The following is a 26,836-nucleotide window of genomic DNA, read 5'->3' as shown; positions in this document are numbered from 1 at the left end:
ATTAAGCATTAAATAGAGATAAATAAAAATAACACATGTACTCAGGTTTAAAAGCCTGAGTTAAGTTTGAATACATTTTTTTCCCTTTTTTTGTGTGCACTATTTTTTTTTTTTTTGTTTGTTTTTTTTAATCGAAACATTTCCCATGGGAATTCTTTTGCCATTGGTATACAGATCGTAAAAGATGGTCACCAGACTGAGTCGACCTTAGCTTTTGTTAATCGAATATTTTTGTATTTTGGCTCATTGAGCAATATCTCAGAAAAATGAGTTTTTTCGAGACCGGTTCTGCTTCAGTAGCAAAAAAAAGAATCAGTGTTTGATAAGTTGATGAATTTGTTCATTAAAAGATGTCAAGTATCACACACGAGGCTGCTTAAACATCTTTCTTTATTGCCAATTGGAAATTTGGGTTTAATTAATCCGGTTAATCAGGATAAATATACTGGATGTAAACACTCACAGGGTTTAGATGGAATAATAAATAATAAAAACTTTGGCAGGGTTTGACATAAACACATAAAATAAACAAATAAATAAATAAAAAGCAATAAATTACCTTATTGCTTTTTTCTCCCTTTTTTCATGTTCATTATGTATGTTTTGTTTCTCCACAAAGTACTTTACAATGTAAAAGAATTATTATCGTCCAAAAAAAATAAAAAAAATCTGCTAACAGGCTTGCTTAGGTACAGTCGTGATCTCGGCACTAGCACCAGAAACGATTACTTATTCATTTATTTTTATTTTTAAATCAAGGCACTTCCTGATATGGTAAATAAATCTCTCGGCTTAATATCTGCCAATGTTCATGTCTTCATCACACCTCCAGCTCCTGCACTGGGGATGTCGGGGCCAGAATATCGAAGCAGGTCTCCATCATGACGCGAGACTTGCACAGGTTTACGCAGAACTCCAGATCTCCCGTCACCTGAACTAGAGCCTCCAGGTAGTCCTGCGACTCCGGATCCAGATCCGGATCCACGTCAACTGAGGAGACGAAAGAAGAAAATAACACAAAATACGGTGAAATAAAAGTCAAGGTGCTTCAGACATCCACATCCTGGACTGTTACCGTGGTTACTTCAGATCTCATTTATATTTAAAGTGGCAGAAAGAACTGAAAAAGAGAATTTCACATAAAGAACCACTTTTTGGTTCCTTAAAGAACCTTTCAGTAAATGGAATAGTTTAAAGAACCCTTTTATTGTGCTAAGAACATTTATTTCCACTACAAAGCACCTTTAGTGCAATTGAAAGGTTCCATAACATGGATGTTAAAGGTTCTTCATAGATCATTCCACTCTAAAGATCATTTGAAGCACCTTTGTTTTGAAGTTTTTAAATTACTCTTTGAAATAAACCTAAAGAGGAAAATTTTATACAATATTTTTGTAATAATAATAATTATTAAAAAAATTAAGAATAAAAATAACTCCGTCCAGGGTGTATCCTGCCTTGATGCCCGATGACGCCTGAGATAGGCACAGGCTCCCCGTGACCCGAGGTAGTTCGGATAAGCGGTAGAAAATGAATGAATGAATGAAGAATAAAAATAATAATTTGTACATACAGCAAAATGAAACTGCATTGAAAATTAATTTGGGGGTGGAGCTACGATTCAACCGTGTGTTGTGACATCATAAGCAGCCAAACTTTGTGGTGTGTTAACAGGATTTAAGAAGATTGTAGACAGATCATTAAACTCTCTGATTCTTCTCCAGTTTTTTTTTCATTAAAGAGAATTATTTTATCGAGTATATTAGAGTTAGAGATTTTAAACATCTGATGGATTAAAGGGTTAAAATTTGATCGGATTCGAAATCATCGAACCGTGTCGACAAATGCGATCTGACATATTCACCTCTCTTTATTAAATGTTTTAGCTTGAGATTGGATTTTTATATAAGGCTGACTTTCATTTCAAAAATTGAATAATAAATAAAAGTGTCTGCTACATCAGAACGAAACAAAATTAAATACAATATCGAATATTAAATAGTGAGTAATTTGTGTTTTGAACTACAATCTGGTGCTGACACGAGCTATCGATAAACGGCAGGTTTTAGTCCTCGTCTGATTAAAATAAGAAGGAATTCTCTTGATTTCAGCATGTGATGCTCAGCATGTAATATTCTGAAGTAAATTCTGTAAAAAACCATGTCACTATTTCAAACAAGATGAAATATCTTGTTGGATTCACACTAGGGTGTACTTTTTTTATTTGCTTTACTCATAATACAATAAATCAGAGTTACTCACACTCTCCCGTCCACTTGTCGGGGTGGAGCATGAGCCGGGTCTTGGCGTCCTCCAGGTCCCTCCTCAGCCTCTCGTGCTTGGCTCTGAGCTCCCGGATCTCCTGCTGTCTCTTCTCCAACATCCTGAGGCGAGCGCTGAAGTATTGCAAGCCCTGTGACCAGGAACGCAACCTGTTTATCTGACTGCAGAACCAAACGACTGAATCGCTCAAACCCTCCTACATCACAGCATGCTAACAGATTAGGATCAGTCGAGTCTGGAGTAATCTGTGTGGTGCTGCTCTGCTGGTGAGATTAATTACAGACCCGCTAAAAAAAGCACAGGTCTAAATCTCCTGAGGGAAAAAAAGGTTTGTTCAGGATGAAGAAGAATAAATAAAAATTAATGAAGTAATTTAAACTGGAATTACTAGATAATACTCAAATACTAGTATTGTTTATTTGTTTGTTTATTTATTTGTTTAGTAGTAACAAGATAAATAACTAAATATAAATTAATAAATAAATTCAGACAGGAATTACTAGATACTACTCTAATTCCAGAATATTATTTATTTGTTTGTTTGTTTGTTTGTTTTTTGTTTATTCATTTAGTTGTAATGGTGAAAACCCTCTTCATCCAAGTTATATTTAGGGGTCCAAGCACCAAAGTCAACTCAGGCCTAATTTGTTTTTTTCATAAAGTTCAGGAGCAGAACAGTCTGTAGTTAAAAAAAATAATTTGAAAGATTAGTATAATATTTATAATTCAGTCCATAATTTACAGTTTTTACATTTTCAGCCTGTGGCAGACGAACTTATCCAGAGCAACATCGCTGTCATTTCTACATCTGAACAGTCAAGGGTTAAGGACCTTGCTCGAGGACCCAGCAGTGGCAGCATGGCACTACTGGGACCTGAACCCACAAATGTCTGATCAGCAGTCAGATGTCTAAACCACTGAGTCAGCACTGAGTCAGCAGTGAGTCAGCATTGAGTCAGCACTGAGTCAGCAGTGAGTCAGCAGTGAGTCAGCACTGAGTCAGAACCTCCACAGTTAAAGGAGCTCTGAGATGTTTTCAAGGAATAAACCACTGTGTGAATGAAGGTTTCCTCTTAAACCTAAAGTTTTAATCCTTTTATACTACAGTAATTTGTCAATGATTGCATTATATTGGAAATATGATCTCTATATGAATTGATTTTTATCCATTTATAGCTACCTTTAATGCTGTGGAATGTCCTGTTCTCACTTATGTTATAGTAGCAGTCACCCGTCGTTCCCTCACCAGCCGCTTTTTCCTGTCTCTGGAATTTAAGCAAAGACAAGTTAATCTGTTTTAAGTGTTTATCTGCGTTTTATATTTCCTCCAAACAGAGATTTAGATTATTGGTATCCTGAGTCTGTGACCTAGCAAACCAGCATTGATGTATTCATATACATCAATAGAGACTTCATAACACTTTTGAATGTCGCTCTGGATAACGCCGTCTGCCAAATGCCGGAAATGTAAACACAAACGTAAATGATGACAAAAAACCATTCAGCCTGTTGTGTTATGGAGAAACCACAAAGAAACCGCAAACTCCTCTGTACCTCTGACACTGGAGACTCCTTCCATAAAATGTTATACAGTACGTAGTATGTAATAAACATCTGCTTAGAAAAAAAAACTGTAAAAGAGCTGTTATTATATTAAGGTATCAGAGTGAGCAATTTAATACTATCAACATACACTACTGTTAGAGCCGCTGGACGAGAAAATAAACCAACACCACCTGACCAATCAGATTCCAGCATTTTAATCAACAGTGCTGCGGTATAAAATATTGCATTTTAATTCACATCCTTTTTGAGCGCTGAACATTATGAAAAGGCCGACAGGGGACGGGAGGGTGGATGTTTGCGTATGCTAATGCAAATATAAATGACACACAGATAATAAATCTATCATAGTGTCTCAGACGATCAAATAAGTTAAATGAGAAAAGTCTCTCGATCATAAAATAGCTTTTCCCCCTCGACTATTAGAGAAATATACCTCTTACCCTGTACAACTGAGCTCTTTAAAGATGAACTGCTGCTTATTTGAAAATAAATCATTCCACCTTACGCTGGTGATGTGGGTCACACCAGCAGGAAGGGTTAATGATCCGTGGACGTGCAGCACAGCGCCGGCTGAACAAAGCCATCAGACGGACTGCAGATTCAGAGAACACGGCTCGTTCATCACAAGCTAAATGTATCTGTCATACGCCGATGAGACGTTGCTAATTGTTCCTGAGATCACCTCTACAGATGCAAATTCCTGCCGTAGTGCCAATGATCACAGAGAGAGGAGCATTGAGGGACCACCGCAGGTGCTTACAGCTTTTAATTAACATCATGCTCAATAAGGAATGATGAGCTAGCTCATCCCCTGTAAGGCATCACACCAGGACTGTGCTGGAAGAGGAAAAGCTTTTATTCTAGCAATGCCATGCTTCATGACCACCCTAATCCACTTTCTTGATTGGCTTCTTAAATCCTCTGAAAAAAAGATTTTGCTTCTCTGCATTTCTGTCAATTAATTGAATCAGTTTCAACAAGGTTCTTCTTTTCTATAACATCAGCTCTAACAGTTAGTTAGTTAGTTAGTTAGTTAGTTAGTTAGTTAGCTAGTTAGCTATCTAGTTATACATTAGTGAGAAATAGAGCTTGACCTTAATATTTTTAATTGAAGTGATATTCTTTACCAAAGAAAATTTTTATTGTTGCCAGATTTTCATGGTTATGGTTAAAAATATATATATTGCATTCCATAAGCTTTTAATACTGACATGAATCAATTAACATAATGGATTAAATAATGCTTAATAAAAAAACATAAAACCATTAAGGTATTCTATGAAAAAGTATATTACTTAGCAAAACTATGCAATAAATGTAAAATATTTTTGTAATTAAAGTATCAAACTGAATATATATGAAATAGCTTTTACCCTTTAGCACAATATTTTACCCTTTAGCACAACGGTTAAACCCATGCTCTCAAATTTCCACTCAGCTCTTAGCAACCATGCCCATTGCAATCATTTAAAATCAAGCATGCATAATGAATGCTCTCACCTCAGTCACCATCCCTTCCTTGCACCTCTGCAGTCGCTCCAAATCGTCTATCTCATACACTTTAATCTCAAAGGCATCCTTCATGGAGCCCCCCAGTGGAGGCAGGTCAACCCACTGGCCTGCAGCTCCAGCCTTCCTGCCAGGGGAGGAAGTATCCGGCAGTGGAGCAGGGATCAGCCGCCGCCGCTGCAGGCCTGGAGAGGTCAGACAGGGTAATGCTCTACATCTGGGCCGTAGGTGCACACCAGGAATATCCAAGGAGTTTATAGGCATGCTTTTTATATATGTATGTGTCTTGAATTTAAAAGGTAGATGAAAGCTCATAATAGTCCAGAGTGGGGTTGATATATATGCATTAAGAGCAAGATGGTATGATTGTCTCTTTGTGCAAACTATTTAAAGATACAGCCTTTAATATTACAAATGTTTCTTATAAGAATACAAAGCATAAAAAAGTCCATGTGTAAACCACAATGTGCTTTCGAGTCTTGCAGATAAATATTTTTGACTTTCAGACATTCATAAAAGAATAGAATGTCAGTACCTCTAGTGAACATAGTGGCAAAGAATGCATGCAGTAGAACATTATATTACATTTTCATTGAGCAACTCTAGACAGAAAGGTCTGAAAAAGTGGTACATCAACAGGAATATTAGTGAAACATTTTTAGCTGAAGCAATCTAGACATGAGAAATAGATATGTCCTTGGGAACAAAAAGTGTCAGGCTCCTACTCTCAACCATTCAAGTAAGTTTTTCAAACAATGGCTGAAATTTCCTGGTACCTACAACAGATATCATTTCTTAGGAAAGTTCAGAGAAAAAGGCATTAATTCCGGGGTGACTTGGAAGCGAAACCTACCATTGGCTCTCTTTTTCGGAGACTTTGACACCTTGGTTCGGCTGGTGGTAGACACTCCGCTCTCGCTCATGGAGTCATGGGCGGAAGATGCACTACCTGTGGTTTCACTATCCCGGATCATGCTTTCATAGCCACTGCTGCCTCCACTGTGGTAGAAGAGAGCAGTGCGACCCATGGCTGGGGGTAGCTCCCCGCTAAGAACACTGCTGTTGTCACTACCATGACCACTGCTGTAGCGCTGTGGTCGTCGGGGGGCAGTGATCTTGCTGTACGGTGAGGGCAATGAACAAGGCAGTAAAAGGTCACTTTTTGGAGTTGGTCCAACATCACCAGATGCACTTGCTTGATCATCAGCACCCTTGATGTGTTTCTTGGGGCTGCTTGATGCCAGCTCACTGACACGACTATTAGCAGCTCGGATGGCTTGCTTTGTGCCCATAAGGGTACCTTTGCCTGCTTTTGCACTTGCACCCATAACTGAACGAGCTGATGTTTTTCCACTTGGAGGTAGGTTAGCAGTTCGTACACTTGAGGTGGAAAATGATTTCGTGGTACTCAAAGGTTTGGAACCATTGTTAAACAAGGACTTTGTTTTGTTTCCACTGCCAATCATGACTCTAGGACTTATATTACCTTTGATCTGCCCTAGTTTGCTGACTCCAGGGGTACTGGTCAATGGTGGAGATAGGGGTGCAGATGTGGAACTGGTAACCCCAAGTCTTGGCACTGTCCTATTAGACTTGGCATTACCACCTAAGTTAACACTAGTGCTCTCTCTCATCATTCCATGTTTAGATCCAATTGATGTCAAGCTGTCACACCTTTCAAGGGAGAGAAGACTCCCAAAGTATTTTCTATTGTCTCCTTTTACACCTCGAGTATGAAGACTAGATCCTGTCTTTAAGCTAAATGATTTAAAGGTAAAAGATTCCCCTCTAAGCCGAACATCAAAATCCTCCTCAGAGACTGCCGATTTGCATGATGAGGATCTGGTTGCATCATTGCTCACTGACCTTAAGGCACTAGGAGACACCAAAACATGTGTCTTCTGGTCCAGGCTAGATTTTCTGATAGGTGGGGCAGGCGGTGACATGCTTCCAGACTTTGGAAGTAAGCTGCTCTTCTGCCCATTTGACCGCTTCCCTAAGGATGAGAATTTCAACGTTGTACTTGCTTGCATGGCTTCATTGCCCCACTTGGTCTCTGAGGAGCTGTGAGGCACTGTGATCATGCCAAGTGTTGTGGCTCCTCTTCTGAGCTGAGGCATTCTACTCAAGCTCTCTCCTTTTTTAACACTGGATTTTTCACAACCATCCACCACCCTTTGGGAGGAGGATGATGGGGGTATTTTTGAAGAGCGTGGTGCACTGCTACTGCTGCAACCTGTGGTCTTCCTGGATGGGATTCCACTTAAACCACTTTTGGGTGGCTTGCCTGCAGAGATGAGTTCAGTACTTCTTGAATCTACCTGCGTAGTAGTTGGAATCCAGTGCTCATCTGTCCTGCTTCCTTGCCTCTGTAACTCTTGGTTAAAGGTGCTGTTTGGCTCAACAGATGAGGTAGATTTGTTTTTTCTTGGGAGAGTAGACTGGTTCATACTAGGTATCTGTACTGACTGTGAGGAACTAGTGCTACATGATTTAACTGACTTTTGACCTCTGGAATATGTTTTACTTGTTTCAAAATTTGGTGGGCACTTCCCTGATTGGTAGCCTAACTCTGAAAAACATATAGCACTGTTACTGAAGGAACTGATTGTGCCTTGCTGGGAGGAAGACTCCATATATAAAGCACCAGGTATATTTGCTGTTGAAATATTATCACGTATGGCCACACCTTTTGATGAAATACCTCTGGGCAAGTATGTGTCATCTGTATTTACCATTTTTCTGAAATATGTGCCTTTGGAAGATAGTGCTGTGCTGTGGTCAGATGTCACTTCTTCTTTTGACTTTACATGGCTTTTCTGTGCACTGTCTACTTGTGATACATATGCATCAAATTCATCATTGATGCTGCTGATTATACTTACTGGACGTGATCCAGAGGATATAGACTGCAGGGAGCAGTCACTGTTGAAGCTGATTATGCTGGAGGGTCGGCCATTGTCTGGAATTAAACTAGTGGGCAGCTCTTCGACCACAGTAAACACTAGTTCATCTTCCCCATTAATCTCAACTGGTTGCTGTAGAGTGACAGTAGTCCTTAAAACATCTCTTTCAAGACATCTGCTCTGAAAAGCTGCTCGAAGGTGGGTCACTTCCAATGGGCTCCTACTTAGATTATAAGGTAATCCCTGCCTGAGAGCTGGTTGGCACATCCCCACTGGAGGTGTCCTTGTGGCTAAAGTACTATCACTGTTCAAAGTTGAGGTCTTTTCTAATGAGGATCCTTTGTCTAGGAAGACCTTCTCTCGTACAACTGGTTCAGGTTTTCCAGATCCAGCTCCATCTGAGAGGAGTTTGGGATGTTCTATGTAAAAAGGCTTTTGGAGGGTAGGTTTAATTGTCTTACATGCAAGAACCCCATCTGGAGCTTTTCCAGCTCCAACTTGAGTCTTAAGGACTGCCTGATGTCCTTTTCCTTCACCAATAAATGTAGCTGTGCTCTCACTTCCATCAATACACTCAAGCCGTTCTTGTAACTCTGCAAATGTGTTGCATTTTAGATGATCCCCATCTGATTTGGGAGTGTCTTTTGAACGCTTTTTATTTAGGGAAGGAATAATGGGAACAAAGGCTGGAGGGCCCTCATTGTCGCTGAGTTCATGGTCAGAAATATGGGTTCCTCCAGGACCTACATATATAACTGTATCACATGAGTGCTCACTGCTGGAGGAGTAGTCTGGGTCACTAGACAGAAGTGGAGGATGGTCCGGGTCTAGAGCCACTGTTTTGGGGTGAAATGGTCTTAAGTGAGGTGGTCGTCGGGTTTGCCCTTCCTCACAAGAGCTTTCCCCTCCTGATGAACTGGAGGCATACTGAAAAAATGAAAAAAGTTTTCTGTTGATACTTGTCAATAAAGCCAAAAATACACACCACATTCAAAGCAAGTATTAGTGTCAAGACAATGTCTGTTGTCAATAGTTGGCAAGATCTACCGATATAACTAACAGTCAATATGCCTCTGTAAACTGAACACCTGAATTAATTTCCTGTCCAGGCTACACCATTGACTGATGCTCTCAGAGGAATCAATCAGTCCACCTTTAGTTTGCTGCTTTTATAGCATATGGCATGTGCTGATATGCACAATTTGAATACTTTTCTATAAATCTATAATGCAAAAGTAAATATACCTACATATAAAATATATGCATATAACAGCAAAACAGACAAAATAAGCAATCATGAATATGAGCTAAATAAGAGATCTTGCCTTGGATTTTTTCTTCCTCATTCGATGAATACGAGAGGCTAGCTGCACAGTAGAGAGTGAATCAGTATAACTAGCCGGTGAATCTGAGATGTGGGCGATCATGGTGGTTCTGCAGTTGATGTTGCCCAACGATTCCCTCAGTAGCATGGTGAGCTTGCTGTCCCTGAATAATTCATCAAAAATCCCTTCGTTAGACAAAAATAAAGCAAGAAATCCGTGCACTTTTTCCCCTAAGATCATAGAAATCTGATCTTTTTGCAGTGTCCATGTTGGTTGGAGATGTGACACTAAAGATAATACGTATTCAGAATTTATGATTCCACAACTCTCGCTTAGAAATCTTTCCTTTTGGTTCTTAGTGCTCAGAGATATACCTTATCACTCTACGCTTATTAGAATAATCTCTTATACCTGATTAGCTTTGCAATGAAGTGGATATTTGACATGCTTTACATGGATATACCTATAAGGAACATGCTTGGCACCATTGGCTAAAGCCAGGATGACATTCCCCAAGGCAGCCAATGAGAGACACTGGCCCCCACCTCCATCCCTTGTTCGAGTGACATCAGATTCACAACTGCCCAGGTCCAGAAGATGTAGACGACTCCGACCTCCAGACACTACAACCAGAAAGAGGATAGAAGTTTACAAAAGCTATATTTTTCCCACTTTGCTGCAGGGATCCTTCACAAGTAGGCTCATTCAATACAACAGAAGCTCATGCCAACCACAACGTGTAATCTTTATATAACCTAGCTTTAATATGTAGCTATATTTAGATTATTAATACACAATAGAGCTTGTAATATGACCAAAGTACTATACAAATTTGATAAGTTTCCTAGACAGTATACAGTGTAACTGGTAAGTAAAAGGACTTCTGTATGTGATTTATTTGCACAGGATAAGCAATCTATGTAGCTGTTTCCACTCACCCAAGAGATTGATTCTCTTGGTACACTGACAAAGGAAATTTGCGGTACTTGGTACTTGCGGTTCCAATGAGTTGGCAATTGAAATAATGACAAAATGTGGCAGTTAATTTCCAAAGGTGTACTATACTGCACTGGAAATCTAGAGTCAAGCAATCAGATAAAGTAACGATTCCAAAAGCACATTTCAAACTGCTATTTATTTAACTATGGTGCATTTACTGTAAATGTAGGTCACTAAAGTAAAGCGGCCCAGGATCCTTACAGTAGATAGATGAGGCTTTTATTCCAGAAAGAGAAGGAGGCCGTTAACTTCACGTCAGCAGGATTTAAGTCTCTGAGCTGAGAATGCAAACTAGCTTTTCACTTTTCAGCCCTATAAACATTCTGCAGGACGAGACTGATGCTTATTATGTATTGAAATTTATTCTGGCTGTGGTTGAAGTACGTGGCCTGTAGTCAAGACAAGAGTGAAATTGGAAGGATCAGATAAATGGTGATTTGGTATCCAGGCCGTGTCTGGACATAAGAAATGAGCTGGCACTATTAGGGATGCTGTCATTTAGTCATTAAGAGCAGGACAGGATTCAGCAAATTATATGCAAATGGAGGAAAAATGGTCTTTTCTTGTAATTACTAATGCTCAGGCTTGACATTCTGTTATTATAATCTCCCTTCACATTCTCATCTACAAACCCAGACCTGCCAAGCTTATATATAAGCATTTAAAAGGAGCTCTGCATTTGAACATCACTACACTGATGTATGCTAGCATGACCAAAAAATTGCAAAATAAATAAATAAATAAAATAACAAAAACAAGCCAACCACTATATGAATCTCGAATGATTGACAGTTGCATAGGTGTGTATGGAAGCTCCGCCTCCTTCCTCTAATCTCACATTTGTAATCTTTTGTATCCTCTGGATTTTTCTGTTTGTTTTCTCTCGGAGTAATCAGAGAATTTGAGTTGACGTGTGAATAATAAAAAAGGTGACACAAGAAATCTCAGCCAAAATGAGTCAAATGTGTCAACTTTTTTTGGCTGAAAGAAACATTTCTGAGAGTTTTTACACCCCAATGATAGATCTGCCAACTCTGTTAGTGTCAAAATCTACTCAGAAGTGGTCACTAGAGAAATATTTGAGAGGCGTTTGAGAGAAAATGCCTAGTGTGAACACCTCCCCTTAGACAAATGACACAAATAGCGCATGAGGCCGTACTTCCTCCTTTGGTGCTCTTCTCCAGGTGGTACTGGGTGATGTGGAGGGTGAAGAGCATGTGAGAGTTGCACTGCTGTTCTTCAGAGTTTTTATCTTTGCTGGTGCTCCGTGCTGCTAAAGCCGAGTCCAGATAGAAGGCGGCTCGCTCTGCGCTAGACGCTCTCAGTTCACTCTGATTCTGGAGCTGGGAAAAAAAGAAAAGATCTGTGAGCATGATGAGGAAAACCAGGGAAGTCTGTGGTGAAGCTGGAGCTTGAATCCTAAAAGCTGAAGGTTTAGTATGAAGAGATGAGCTGAGATAAGCTTCCATTCAGGAGGAAATGTAAATGAACCTGTAAAACCTCTCTTCAGTAATATAAACATCATCTGATAACATAAAACAAAAATATAAAATTTAAATATAAAATACAAAAACATAAAGTTTATTAGACTAATAATTGAGGGGAAGAATGACTCATAGGAACATGAATGATTATATTTATTTATTTATTTACCTTTATTTTATTTATTTATTTTTTTATCAGTGCATTAAGACAAGCTGGATTTTATTTTCCTTTTTTTTAAGTAAAAGTGTATTTTTCTGCCATTTCTCACATATAATAATTAGAAACAACATCTCTAGTGCAGACAAAACCAGCCCTGTACCTGTGAACCGGAGACAGGGTCCTCTTTCAGGTAGACTGCTGCACCCTGGACATCCTGAAGCGTCCCTGTAGAGACATCAGCTAGAAGATCCGTCAACACCTCGTCCCTTCCGCTGATCTCCACGGCCGAGACGAGCACAGAGAACCGAGCACCAGCTTTCTCCTTCCTCTCCTCGATCAACTTGAAGAGCCAGGAGATGGCACACGGGGCAACGCCCAGGCTCTGAGTGGAAGCATTGTTACCAATCATGGTGTAGGTTTTACCTGTGAGGAACAGGTGAGAAAACAACATCGGTCCACATTCAGAGAGAATTCTGAGACCACATGGGAATTTATAAAGAAAGAAAAAGACAGAAATTTAAAACAAAACATAAATGGAGGAAGGTGTGTTTAAATTATTCATGTTCAGTTGGAAATATTTTAAAATATCAATAAAGTTGAGGTTGCATTAATAATGAATGAAAACCAAAACCAATTTAGATCACGTTGTATCATATTAGAGGTAAAATCAGCAGCATATGCTAGAATGCAATCACATTATTCATTATAAATTTATCCGTAATAATAAAACTGGAGCTGCAATACAACGGATATAATCAGATTTGTGATAATTAATAAGATATAAAATATCCCGCTGTCACAAGAAGAGGCTCACAGTGGGGGTCTGGTGTAACACAACAGGAGGCACACACTTTCACACAGTGTGGGGGAAAAAAACAAAAAAGAGCCTGCAGTGAGGCACAAAACCCTGAGACCAACAAAGACATCGGGACTCATTAAGGCTATAATTAATCACATCCATCGTTCCACATGATGTCACATGTGGTGTCTTTATATGTGATTCTATAAAGCTCTCAGTTCTGAGATCGAGCAAACGTGTCTCTTTGACTCTCTAAAGAGTTTCTAGCTGTATAACTAAAACACTAGGCGTCATGCTGTTATACGGAAAGAAATCATGAGCAGAGCTGCTGTTACACCCTGAAGTCATGTAATGACACATAATACAATTATTTTATAGTTATAAATGGTTATAAACAGCCATTTCATCAAAACACTCTCTGTTTTCTCTTTTAAAGCTAACAAACCAAAGAAGCGCAAACTCCTACTTATTGGAGTCTTTTACACTGAAGCTGACACTGGAGACTCCTTCCATAAACATTACCCAAACATCAGCTCATGGGAACATGTTTTCTATTCGATCTAATTATGTGGAGACCCTGTGGATGAGCTGTTACTATAGAAACGAAAACAATAAATGAATCTAAGCATGGGATTTATGAATCAACACCTTCTGACCAATCAGAATCCAGAATTCAGCATCAGTGTACAACACATTACAGATTATTATATGGCTTTGAAATAATTTTCCCAGGATATAAAACAGAAGTGTGATCATCATGTGGAAGTTTTTCAACGAAGGAAATTCCTTTTTTTACATTATTACTACAATTACAAAAAGAGTGCTGACCAATGTGGGCGTGTCCAAAACAGAAGATGCAGCCATCTGCGCCATTGATGACAGACTGAATGACCTCTGCCACCGTTCCAGAACACACCTCCACCTGTGAATATTCACAAATATCTAAATGAGTGTATGGGATTATCTGGTGTCATTATCTGTAGCATCTACTGTATCTGAGCACAAGTGTCTACTTTCCCCTGAAAAGATACGGCAAAAGACGCAGTGCCACAGGGACCATTCATTTGAAGCATTACACAAAGGATGGACGGACGGACGGATGAATGATTCATTCATTCATTCATTCATTTTCTACCGCTTATCCGAACTACCTCGGGTCACGGGGAGCCTGATCTCATGATCTCAGGCTTCATCGGGCATCAAGGCAGGATACACCCTGGACGGAGTGCCAACCCATCGCAGGGCACACACACACTCTCATTCACTCACGCACTCACACACAACGGACAATTTTCCAGAGATGCCAATCAACCTACCATGCATGTCTTTGGACCAGGGGAGGAAACCGGAGTACCCGGAGAAAACCCCCGAGGCACGGGGAGAACATGCAAACTAAACACCCACAAGGCAGAGGCGGGAATCAAACCCCCAGCCCTGGAGGTGTGAGGCAAATGTGCCAACCACTAAGCCACCATGCCCCCCGTACGGATGAATGAATGGATATTTTTTAAAAAAGCCATTTCATGTGTTGCATCACATGTTGCTAAGGCTCTGGGCTTTTGCTACTGATCTCACTGGACCTCATACAGCACAGTGCCATTCTCACCTTGACCTTCAGGCTAACATAAAAAGGCAAGAAATATGACATTGGTTCATATTTGGTTCACATTGGAGTCAGTTTGAGAAAAGCGTTGTACTGCCTCTGATGTTGGATTCATCAAAGCTTTGTTTCTTCTGAACAACATGGAACTGGGGTCAGGACTGATGAGACTGAGACGGGAAGTCACTGTCATATTGTCCTTGAGGTAGTGTTCATAAGGCTGCATGACACATGCATAATCCGTATTTGACAGAAAGCTGAGGTTTATTCCAATAGGAACAAGCTGTACTAAAGACTCCTGGGTTACTATCCAAGGCTTGTTGACATTAGGTCATTAGCTATTTAGCATTATGATGCATTTCAGAGATAATAAAATGAACGGCATCATGGAACTGGCATTCATTCATCCATTAAAGTCTTCTAAGGGCCGACAAAAATGTGCATAACTTTGTGCACTGACATATGGACGCAAAAAGCCTTATAAGTAAAATTTTTAAATTGACTTTGCACACGAGTGGTGTCATAAGACTACACGACACCTGCATATGTTTTTGTGACAAGTTACTTAAATGTACATAAACATTTTAAAGGCTTATTCCAACAGCTAGGACAAATACTAAGTCAAGTGACATATTTTTGTTGACATAAAAGGTGACATAAAACTTTCCAAACTGACACTGTGGTGTTCATAAGCACACAAGAGACCTACATAAGCACTTTATGACAACTGACTTAAACCAGCATATATATTTAGGCTTATTCCATCAAGCTTATTCCAAGGCTATGTTGCTTACATGAGTCAAATGACATGAAATCAATTTTTCCGCACATTAGGTTGTTATAACACTTCACATGTTAAGCACACAAACAATATCTCCCTAACAAAACTGTTCAAATGTAAACAACACTTAAGGGCAATGTTCATAGGGCTACATGTCACCTACTTTCAACCAACTGACATATGCCTAAACTCAACAAAAGTCAATTGTCATGCAGCATAGTTAAGTGACCAATTGTTGTCGAGATAAGGAGGTTATAACACTTTCCATGCTGAGTTAAGTTAGAAAAGCAGCTTTATGTTACATTATGGTGGTCACATAATGTAACTGTCCATAATGTAAGATCATTACAGTGTCATAAAATTATCAGTGGTTTTTGTTAAACGCTTGTAAGCATAATTATAACCTGATGTTAACTATGCACCAATGCACATATACAATACTGTACATACATGCATATACTCTCCTTACATCATTATAGAGTCAGAGTACTTAAATTGGCATTCATAAATTCTTATAAGCAATACTTATATGTAGTTATTGGCCAGAGAGAAAATATATAATGTGGACATACTGTATAGTGGTTATAACACTCTCTGGGTTGATTTTACTTAAAACTTCATAACAATTGACATTCATTTCTATAATATTAACAAGTTATATAGTCATTATAAAATAATCATAAACTGTTATTACAGTGTCATAAGCATTCATAAACGCCTTATAAACAGATATTAACAAAGGAAATTCAACATCACTTTGGGATTGTGGTGTATCGTTGTAACGACTAAAACCTTCTGTTAACAAACATTTATGTCACGTTATGCACTTGTTATGTAATCTTTATGTTAATGGCATCATCTATCTTGCACAGAATTAATTCATAAACATTTATTATGTACAATAGAATAAAATAGAATGTACTTGTGAGGCATCCTGGGTGAAGACTGCATCAAAGTTGAAGGTCTTTGGGGCTGTGGTCGAGGAAAAGTGTCTCTGACCTGCACTAGTCAGAGGCTCGCAGAAGGTCAACTGCTTCTTATGAGCATCCACTTTCAGGAAGGACATGGACTCAGACGTGTCATGCTCGCCTTTAGCAGGACAGATTCGCACCATTACTTTAACCTAAAAGAGACACAAATGAAAGTAATTCTATAAGAACCTGCAACAGAGATTAAACAAATCTGATTAAATATTACATTAATTCCTCTAAATGAGAGAGAAAGTTAAGTGTTTGGTTTTTTTTTCACACTGTACATCATTAAACAACCCAGAAATCAATCCACACAAAAACACTCTGTCTGTGGTGTGTAATGCTGAAAACGTCCAGAAAATCTAGTTTAACTGGTCAGAAATACAGGAACATGGAGAACATACTAGTTTATTCGGGTCATCTAAAAGGTCCATCACGTTTAACTTCACACAACCCGTTTGTCCCACATTGTCATTAAGGCGATGCTCATTTCCTGGTTAAACTCTTTGTCACCATTTGGATTGTATAGTCCTTCTACCAGAGATGGCTTCAGAGCTACAATGAATTCCATTAGCTTCACTAAACACTCAACATAGATAAAAATGAAAGATTTTTTTATTTTCAGAAAGTGAACCATATATCAGACATCAGGCATCCAGCCAAAATCCAAATCATTAACTGTATTCACATAGTTATCTGCCCTGAAATTATTTTTGGGCTATGTCATCCGTTTAGTATCTTGGCTGTCCATCAAACAAGGAGACAGGCGGTAAAGAGCGAGGCGTGATATGTGCAACATTAATCTGAGAGTCTGGATGTCAGCCCACACGTCCTCCTTCCTCCAACATAAACGCAGTCGGAGGACAGACAGGAACTTCTCCATGAGGCCATGCCAATTTCTTCCAATGAGGCTGGCTGCCACATCACACACTGAGAGAGAAAGGTGATCTCTGTAATCCTAGAAGAATACAGTAACATTAACTCTGAACATTCAGTTACGGTGTCTTGGACTGTTACTGCAGTGTGCATGGATACAGATAAATCCAGATCGGGAAGAATCGATGAACTACATTAACACTACAGCACGGCAGAAATGAAATGAATAGAAGGAGGATGTCAGGATCACTACAGTATATATTGTGTATTTATTTACACTGAGGAAGAGAATTAATATGTGAGCTTTATTTTATCATCAGGGTGTTTAGAATATGATTTTTGAGCCAGTATTCTTTAGAAAGGCTAAAATTACTTTCCTGTTGTCATTGCTCACAAATATAATTTTTTACAGAATGCTAGGTCTGGTGCTGCTCTGTCTCAGCTATCCTGTGGAGCATTTGCTTCTGGCACAGATGCCATCTTATGCATAACACCTATAATAAACCTCACAAATCATTACGTTATTCCATTCATCCCAAGGGTTCTTCTGTGCTGAGTCCACAACCGAGCTAACCAATCTGTCTCCAGTCTGCAAGTGGTCCATACCTAAATCGATCCAGCCTTCTAAATGTTTACTCTGCAAGATTGGAATTATTTGGACACGAAGAGACAAACTGGCTCACATTTATACCACAAATGGGACCAAACCCTGCATTTCCAGCTTTAGATCTCACCAATTTAGCAGCTGATATACAGGTTAGTCAAACTGGGGTACAAATTAATATCAATAATGTTAAACTCTTTTCTCCTTTCCACATTTACATTTGGTACAATTACACTACCTGTGTTCTACTATGCTTTCAACATCTACTTCATTTACCTAGTGCACTTCCACAGCTCAGAATATTTCAGCCTGATCTGCATTTTATAATATTTTCCTCAGGGCATTTGCACTGTAATAACTCAGTGGACCTCATTAGGAGTTCCTTTACTCGGCCTTGATGCAAAGCTCATTAGGAATTTGCAGCTGCCAGCTTGTAATGCCAGCTGTCCATCTGTAACACAAGGCAAAAATCACTTTTCTTAATGTAGGTTTGCGGAACAGGTCGCTTTCCTAACCGTGCAGGTCTCAGGAGAACCAACAAACTAATCCCAAGTGCCTTTAACAGGAATCCATTTCTTACACCTATAAATACGTGCTAAATTACCAAACATCAATGTCTCTGCATGATGGCCTGTGCTGTAGCATTAGCACCCAAACCCTGAAACACCTCAAATCACAACTCTGAGAAATCTATCATACCTTTGATTCAGTGGCTGATACTGAAGCCTGGAAAGGAATGAAAGTATACCTTAATGTAAGTTTAAGTTCTAACCCTTGGAAAGATCCTGGTAAGATTAGCTCCAAAGCTTTTTCCTGAATGTTGCGGACTTGCCATGAAATTGTCATTAGAAGAGAAAAAACTAAAATTGTTATATCCACTTGTATTGGAGGGACAACATCAACTAGTACATTGGGAAGATATACACTGGTTTGAGGGGAAAACATCAACAGGTTTAAGGAAAATACACATACTGGTTTTAGGAGACAACATCAACTGGTACACTGGGAACACTCCAACTAATCATGGAGACACAAAATCAACTCATGCATTGGAATAAAGAGAACACAATTCCTGGTACTGAGGCAACAGCATCCACTAGTATATGGAGAATGCATCAAGTGGTACTGGGTAGCCTTTACCCTTAGCATACCCTCAACTGTAGAACAAAATCCACTGATTTAGAGGAAATGTAACCACTGATGCACTAGAAATGGGGTCGATTTATCTGAAATTTGGGGGAACATCATCTACTGGTACACATAGGCTGCATCCACTGGTACCACAAAAACAATTCCAATGGCACAGGGGGATGGCTTTTCTTTTTACTGGATTGTGGTACTCCCTAACTTCAAGGGACTGGCTTTCTTTTTTGGGGATATCCTGTGGTAGTGGGTAAGACTTCCCCTTGTCAGGTAAAAAGCTTCAGCTTATATAGATGGAACATTTCCACTGGAATTGGGGATGGCTTTCCCTTGCTCTGGGGGTGACACCTACTATCATCAAGGGGATGGCTTTCTCTTTTATATAAAGGAGACAGCATCAGCTAGTCTCATAGATGATTTCCCCTTGCCTGGTTAATCTGTGAGTAAACATGATACTGCATCCCTTAATTATTGATGACACGACAGCACTGATATTCTGTAAAAAATGATCCTATATACTGTGGATTTAACTACAGTAGTGCCACTGCTTTGCATGCTCTTGCCTCACCTTCCCTGCATCATGCTGTGCTGCCAGCCAGGGGTAATATTTAGGATCTTGTACAGACTTGTCTTAAAGGTGAGCTGAGGACATGTGTTGTACCTGATAGCAGGATTTAGGGGGTCCCTGAAGGTCTCCTTAGTGAAGAATGAGATGGTGATGTCATTGTCGTTGGTGGAACAGTTGTGGGAAACTATCTCCTTGGAGAGATTAGTGCACAGTGAACCTGCACTATATTTTGGTGTTTATGGGTTAAATGCTCTGTTGCTCTACTTTCTTTAGGGACACACACTTCTAAAACTGGGTTATGATATAAATCATCAGCTGCTTAATTGATGTAAATGCAAAAAGTAAAAATGCAAAATGTAAAAATCTAAAAAGATTAAAGATGGCTGATGAAGTCTGCAAATGAACCATGATGATGCAGGGAGTTTGGAGCTTTTAATCACAGCGTGGATCATGTGGGATTTTGTTCAGCTGATGTTGCTATAAATGCAGATCAGCAGATGTCTCGACTAGTCTTGTTCACACATCCTGATGCTAGCTTTGAGACGCTTACGTAGACGGCTGCCAGCCCTATATTAGAATAATGTTTACTCATTTAGGAGTCTGAATGTAAATGTGTGACAGACAAAATCAGCATCAAGTCACTGTGAGATTCAGCACTATGCTCTGGCATACACTGGACTGAAAAAGAGCCAAGAATGAAAGTGTGTCTCTAAAGCTAGTCACCGGTTAGTAAATAAATAAGGTTACACGGTTTCCTTACAATGCCAAAAAACACTGATGAACCTGGACCTAAAGTTACAGCAGCTATAATGTCTTCACCAGCAACATTTTTCTCCCACTTAATAAAACAATTGACTTTAGTTTAGTTTAGGTGAAGTTTTAAAAAGTTTTATTGAAGTTTAGGTGTTTTAATTTATTGGCTAACAGATCAAGAGCTTTTGGTATAATATTAATATCAATAATAAGATATAATTTTAGCCCCACCCACATACACCAGTACACTATTAAAGGAATAATAATTTGAGCATGAGCTTGATAACGGTTCAGTAATTCAGCACAAATCTTAGTTTAAATTTTACTGATCTGATTAGGGATTTAATTAATAAGCTAATTGAATCACAGTTAATTAAGCTGTGGAGTTCAGAATTCTCCATTATAACCCGACATGCTTTAATCAGAGTGTCCTGTTGTACTGTTCAACTAATTATTTTAATTATTTTTATTAATAATTTATAAATAATAATTATATTAATATTTTATTAAAATAAATAATGTAATGTTTTAATTTTTATATTTATTATTATTTTTCCTAATTATTAGTTATTATTGAATTCTTATACTTTATATAAAATTTTAAAAATGGTTATCTTTATTTTAATTGCCATTAATTCCATTTGTTTAAATCTTTACTTCAATAATCTTAACTTCTCGCTGAAATTGAATATTTTTAATTCACTCAATCCTGCTTTTAATATTCATCTATTACGATCTGTATTCTTTTCTAATATACATTTATTTGTTTGTTGATTAATTTTTAATAAACTGGTCTCTAGGATGTCTGAACCGAGTGACCCGTGTGTGTGTATGTTATGAGCTCATGACCCTGATTTACTACTGTCTGGCCTTGTTACATTTTTCTTGACCTCTCCAGAATAAACACTGCTCTTCTTATCCACTTGCCCCCTGACGTGACCTCAGACCTGTCCAGTTTTTCCCACTCCCTCTGGCTTCTCGTCCCTCACATTCATGAATGCTATCTGGGATTCCCAAATGGCTATTTGGAATTCCATCCCCCTGGGAATTGGGAACACTGCTCACTCCCGAGCCGTAACACACACAGCCGTCTTTGATGGAGACTTGACAACTGTCCAAGACGACATTCTTCCAGATTGATCTTCAACTGAAGTGTTTGTTTGTTTTTATATTCACAACAAGACAGACATTGTTACGATCTGACGTAGCTAATGTCGACGTAAGCAGCATTACATCACAACTACGCCCTAAATATCACAGCAGCCTCAGATATGTGACTGTACCTTGCCTATCCCAGGGCAGTCTTTAACCTTTGACCCCGCCCTGAGCAGGCATGGTGGGACAGGTGGGGGTGAGAGCTGCAGGGCGGAGCTGAAACCGTCCATGTAGAAGAGAGGTTCATCGGGGTCGGGCGGCGACGGCGGAGGAGGAGGCTGAGGCTTCTTCCGTTTGGACAGGTTCAGCTTCTGAGCAGCCCTGAGGAAAATAAAAACATGGAGCAGATGGAGGTCAGAGAGAGGTCAGTGCTGTGGAACACAAGAGGAGTAAACACTCAACTGGACTAGTTTTATATAAGGAGTAGTGTTTAATAACAAATCATCTGCTCTCAACGCTCTCACATGTAACACTAGTTGCTTTTGGTCTAGACATGTGCTGAGTTTTAAAGAGGAACTGCAGATAAACATCACACACACACTATCTCTCTTTTGCTCTCTCTCTAACTACTCCAAATTTCTGTCTGTGTCTTTGTCTGTCCATCCAACTGTCTGTGTTTCTGTCTGTCTTCTTCTGTTCGGTGTTCAGTTCAGTGTTAAACTCAGTGTTCAGTTCAGTGTTGAACTCAGTGTTCAGTTCAGTGTTTTGTGTTCAGTTCAGTGTTCAGCTCAGTGTTCAGTTCAGTGTTCAGTTCAGTGTTGAACTCAGTGTTCTGTTCAGTGTTCAGTGTTCAGTTCAGTGTTCAGCTCAGTGTTCAGTGTTCAGTTCAGTGTTCAGTGTTGAACTCAGTGTTCAGTTCAGTGTTGAACTCAGTGTTCTGTGTTCAGTTCAGTTTTCAGCTCAGTGTTTAGTTCAGTATTCAGTTCAGTGTTCAGTTCAGTGTTCAGTGTACAGTTCAGCATTCAGTTCAGTGTTGAACTCAGTGTTCAGTGTTGAACTCAGTGTTCAGTTCAGTGTTGAACTCAGTGTTCAGTTTAGTGTTGAACTCAGCGTTCAGCTCAGTGTTCAGCTCAGTTTTCAGTGTTCAGTTCAGTGTTCAGTTCAGTGTTCAGTGTTCAGTTCAGTTTTCAGTGTTAAGTGTTCAGTGTTCAGTTCAGTGTTGAACTCAGTGCTCAGCTCAGTGTTAAGTGTTCAGTGTTCAGTTCAGTGTTGAACTCAGTGCTCAGCTCAGTGTTAAGTGTTCAGTTCAGTGTTCAGTTCAGTGTTCAGCTCAGTGTTCAGTTTTCAGCTCCTCATTGTTCAGCTCTGTGTTCAGCTGCATTATAACAAACACACAGTGACTCATTTACAGCAGCTGCAGTGAACACACAGCATGATTGAGAGTTTTATAAGTCAGAGACGTAGCTGAGAATTTAATCACTTCCAGTGAGAAACACGAGTCTGCTGTTGTATTCATGACTGCATTTATTAAAGCTCCAGAAGAAACTGATGTAAAACTTTGCTGCTCTTTTTCACCCTCATACTCTTCCTTCTCCTGCTGTCATTCTCTCTCTCTCTCTCTCTCTCTCTCTCTCTCTCTCTCTCTCTCTCTCTCTCTTCTTTTCTCCTGATCTCTCGCTCGTCCTTCATTTTTCACTCCAGCTTCTGTAGTGCAGCATCTTCAGGAGAGCAGAATCACTGTGCAATTACTTACAGCCTCCGTGAAGGACGCAGAGCGAGACAGTCGGGGGATTCAAGTGTGTGTGTGTGTGTGTGTGTGTGTGTGTGTGTGATAATGACCCAAGAGCAAATTCTACAGGGTTCTGAATAAAAAAAGAAAACACTCTGTTGGAATGGTGTTATTATACACTGGTGTAAGAAATGTGGAGTGTGAGGAGTGGATGGAGTGTAAACACGTCCCTGCAGTCATGAGCCAGTTCGGATTCTCCGTGGCAGGAATATTGAATTTCCATCAGAGGCGTGAAGGAGCGCAGCAGGCCCAGGAGGAGGAAGACCAATCAGACGAGAACAAGGGAAGAGAAAAAAAATACGAGAGAAAGGAGGAGGGTTTTTATTGGCATGTAGACCGAGGGGACAAAGCCTCGCTCTCACCTCTCCTGCTTCCTCTGAGGCTTTCTCTCTCAGCCTGGAAAACAACCTCCTAGAATTTTTATGAAGAATTGAAATGTCTTTCAGGAGCAAATCAGCTTCAGCCTCCATGGTAAGCTAAGCTCTGACTTGCTCGACTGAAATTTGACGTCACCTGTTAAATCTCTTTATTTCCCTTCCAGAACTCACTGGAGAAACTCCTGAGCTTCAGGAAAGGAGAATAATAACAGCGTTAATTCTGAACACCTTCTGAACTCACTGTATGTCCTCGCTCTTTTATCTCAGTCTGGGAAATCCACAGATCTGGCAACCCTATCTCTACACGTTTCACACTGACGGCTGGCGACATAACACTGAATGATGTTTTAATATTTACGCAAAATGTTTTAATATTTACTTGTGTTCAGATTCAAGTTACACGGCACCTTTAGTCAATCTTTATGAATTAAAATCATCTGTTTCTTTTACTTCTCTGAAGTTTATCAGCTTCATCACTTCGTTATTCAGCAGTTTACAGAACAGCACATGATCAAGTGCGGCCTGTTATTCAGCACAGAAGTTAACAAGAAGCCACAAGAACATCAAGATGATGGAAGCATGAAGCAGATGATTGTCTCCCACTTTCACATGAGACCGAGATCTTGAAATGATGAAAAGGGTTAAAGTGCAAGTTGACGATCATCTGCTAAACTTTAATAAAGGTGTTTTCTGCAGATTTTACACAACAAACCCCTTCTTACTAGTGAGGATCAACGTTAGTGTGTGACACCAATAATCTCCCAGTATAAGCCCCGCCCACATCCTAAACCCCCAGGTATATTACAGTTTACTCACCTCGGTATGTGTGTGTGTGTGTGTGTGTGTGTGTGTGTGTGTGTGTAGCTAGTGTACACACCTGCGTTTCTTCTCCACACATCCTGAAAAGTGGTACAGTGGTTACAGAGTTTAGCTCCACCCACTTTATTTCTCATCTCTCTGACCTGCTCCAGGTCCTGCTTTGGCTCTAATGTGTGTATTCAAGTGTTTTAAATGCTCGTGTCCAGGTGTGTCAAAACTCTGAGGTCTTGAGATAGACGTCTAAATGTGGAGCTACAGTTCTCCTTAAAGTCTATCAAAAATGCATCCGAGAAGAATATTTTTTTTAACTTAATTAGATAGAAAGTGCTAATCGGGTGCTTGGTGAAGCAGTAGGTCATGAGTCAGGTCTTTTTGGAGCTTCAAGGCTTAACCTGTGATCAAACGATAACAGACAGATGATGGAAAGCCAAAAAAAGGTTTCTAATAAACATACAACAATATCCAAAAGTAACCCCAGTTCTGTAGGTTAACTATAAGGTCATTATGTTACCATGGAAACAATCAATACATTCTGGCTGAATTGTTTAAGAGTTTTTACAGACAAAGTCACAAAAATGCAAAAGAAGCACATCACATTTCGGTCGTGTTAGCACTATGTGGCTAGCTAGCAAGCTAGGACAACAGCATAGCCGCTAACGAGCTATTTTATTCATTAAGTTGTGTGAAGCCGTTATTAATCAGGTGGAAAGAAGATGATGGTAAGCAAAGATTAAGGCAATGAAAAATATTCGACTCTGGGTAATGTGTACGTGCAGTCGAGTAGGAGCTGCTGTTAGACGAGATTAATCAACACCTTCTGACCAGTCAGGAGAAGCAGCATGTAAAGGTTCCTTGGAATAGGTGTTGAGGAACCTGAATGATTCCCTCAGGGAAATAAACACTCTTGCACTGTCTGGCACATGATAATCAAAATAAAGGCAACAGCTCAAAAAAAACCTTCCATTAACACTTCAAAGCATGGGTGAGGATGAGGACGAGGGTGAGGATGAAGGTTGCATGACGGGACAGAGATCAGTGTACTTACAGTTCTCTCCAATCCATTGTCTCTTCTCAGAGTTCATAACAGCCAGCAGATTAGTGAGCTTTATTTTTCCCCTCGCTGTTTATCTGTTCCGCATTTCCACACGTCGGGTCCATGACTTCCTGCTGGTGGGAGGAACCAGACGAATGAACCAATGTTTTCATCCAAGATAATGATGATGAGGATGATGAGGATAATCAGAAGTCAGAAAAGCTCACAAAAGTGAACCGGGAAAAGTTTCCTGGCACAGAAAGCAAATCCGACTCCGGATCACAGAGAGCCACCATTCCTGGGCAACTCCGAGGTAAAGAGCTCTTCTGATCGTTGTGTCACGTCTCAAAATCATTTATCAAAAAAGTATTTCAAAAAATATCCATCACTGATGTACAGATGAAAGAATTACGGAGATTTACTTTCTTCCCTTTTTTATCCTGGGTGTCTTCTGCACTTCTTCCTAATTGGGGCGCGTCTTCCTCTCTTCGCTCAACTCCGCACCTTTCTTCTGCACCGCTCTCTCTCTCTCTCTCTTTCCCCACTTCTCTTGCTTCCTTACAGCAAAGGATGACAGAGTCCGGGATTAGGCGAGAGGGGCGGAATACCGCCGGGAATTCATTGGGAGATTGAATCGGAGGCGATTCTTGTTCCCCCTGTTGCTGGGAAACCCTGGCAGAAGTCCAACGGTCCCTCCTTTCCCCTCTTCTCTCCTCTCCACATCGCTCTCAATCTGTGTGCAGCTCTCACCTCTCCTTCCCTCTCTCTCTCTCTCTCTCTCTCTCTCTCTCTCTCTCTCTCTCTCTCTCTCTCTCTTTCGTCCCAGCCCAGCCCCCTTTCACACACTTCTTTAGCCGCAGCGGCGGTGCATGAATGCTGCGCCAAGCGGCTCTCGATAGACAACTCTGACACGCAAAAGAACCCACCCACCTACAGACACACACACACACAGCGACACATCGTAGGGCATGAATACTGCATGGACACCGACGATCCCCCGCCACTCATTCTGCCGGACTTCAAAGAGATTAGGGTAGTGTGTGTGTGTGTGTGTGTGTGTGTATGTGTGTGTACTCACACCACTCTGTAAATCATTCTTCCTATCATACTTACATGTACTTACATAAGGTGTGTCATAAAAAGCCGCCCGCGTCTGAGACTAAACTTAATTCTATTCTATTTTATTGAACTATTTCATTTTGAACTAAAATGAAAGTTATTTAAAAATTATTCTCTAATTTTGCTTTTTTTTCACACTGTACTGAATCCTGGACTCTGATTGGTCAGAATGTGTTGATTAATTCTCTCTAACAGCAGCTCATGTTTATATTAATGCACTCGTTCTAATCCCTTTATATTTCTATAGACGTCTCCAGTTTTAGTTTTTCGGACATCT

General features: G+C 39.8%; 1 protein-coding gene across 1 annotated transcript; it reads right to left on the bottom strand.

Moving 5' to 3' along the window:
• On the bottom strand, window positions 1-25,538 carry kif26aa (kinesin family member 26Aa). Its single transcript, XM_060866082.1, has 12 exons — window positions 25,453-25,538; window positions 21,611-21,803; window positions 16,335-16,535; window positions 13,860-13,953; window positions 12,393-12,655; window positions 11,748-11,931; window positions 10,053-10,212; window positions 9,590-9,752; window positions 6,212-9,191; window positions 5,350-5,543; window positions 2,263-2,413; window positions 1-990 (listed from the first exon to the last, which is right to left on the bottom strand). The coding sequence occupies exons 1-12, from the start codon at window positions 25,467-25,469 to the stop codon at window positions 821-823; spliced, it is 4,770 nt and encodes a 1,589-aa protein (XP_060722065.1). The 5' UTR covers window positions 25,470-25,538; the 3' UTR covers window positions 1-820.
• Between the last annotated feature and the right edge of the window lie 1,298 nt (window positions 25,539-26,836).

Source organism: Tachysurus vachellii, chromosome 3, assembly GCF_030014155.1.
Source record: "Tachysurus vachellii isolate PV-2020 chromosome 3, HZAU_Pvac_v1, whole genome shotgun sequence".
In the NCBI taxonomy this organism is placed as follows: domain Eukaryota; kingdom Metazoa; phylum Chordata; class Actinopteri; order Siluriformes; family Bagridae; genus Tachysurus; species Tachysurus vachellii.
This window is presented reverse-complemented; position numbering and strand designations above follow the sequence as displayed.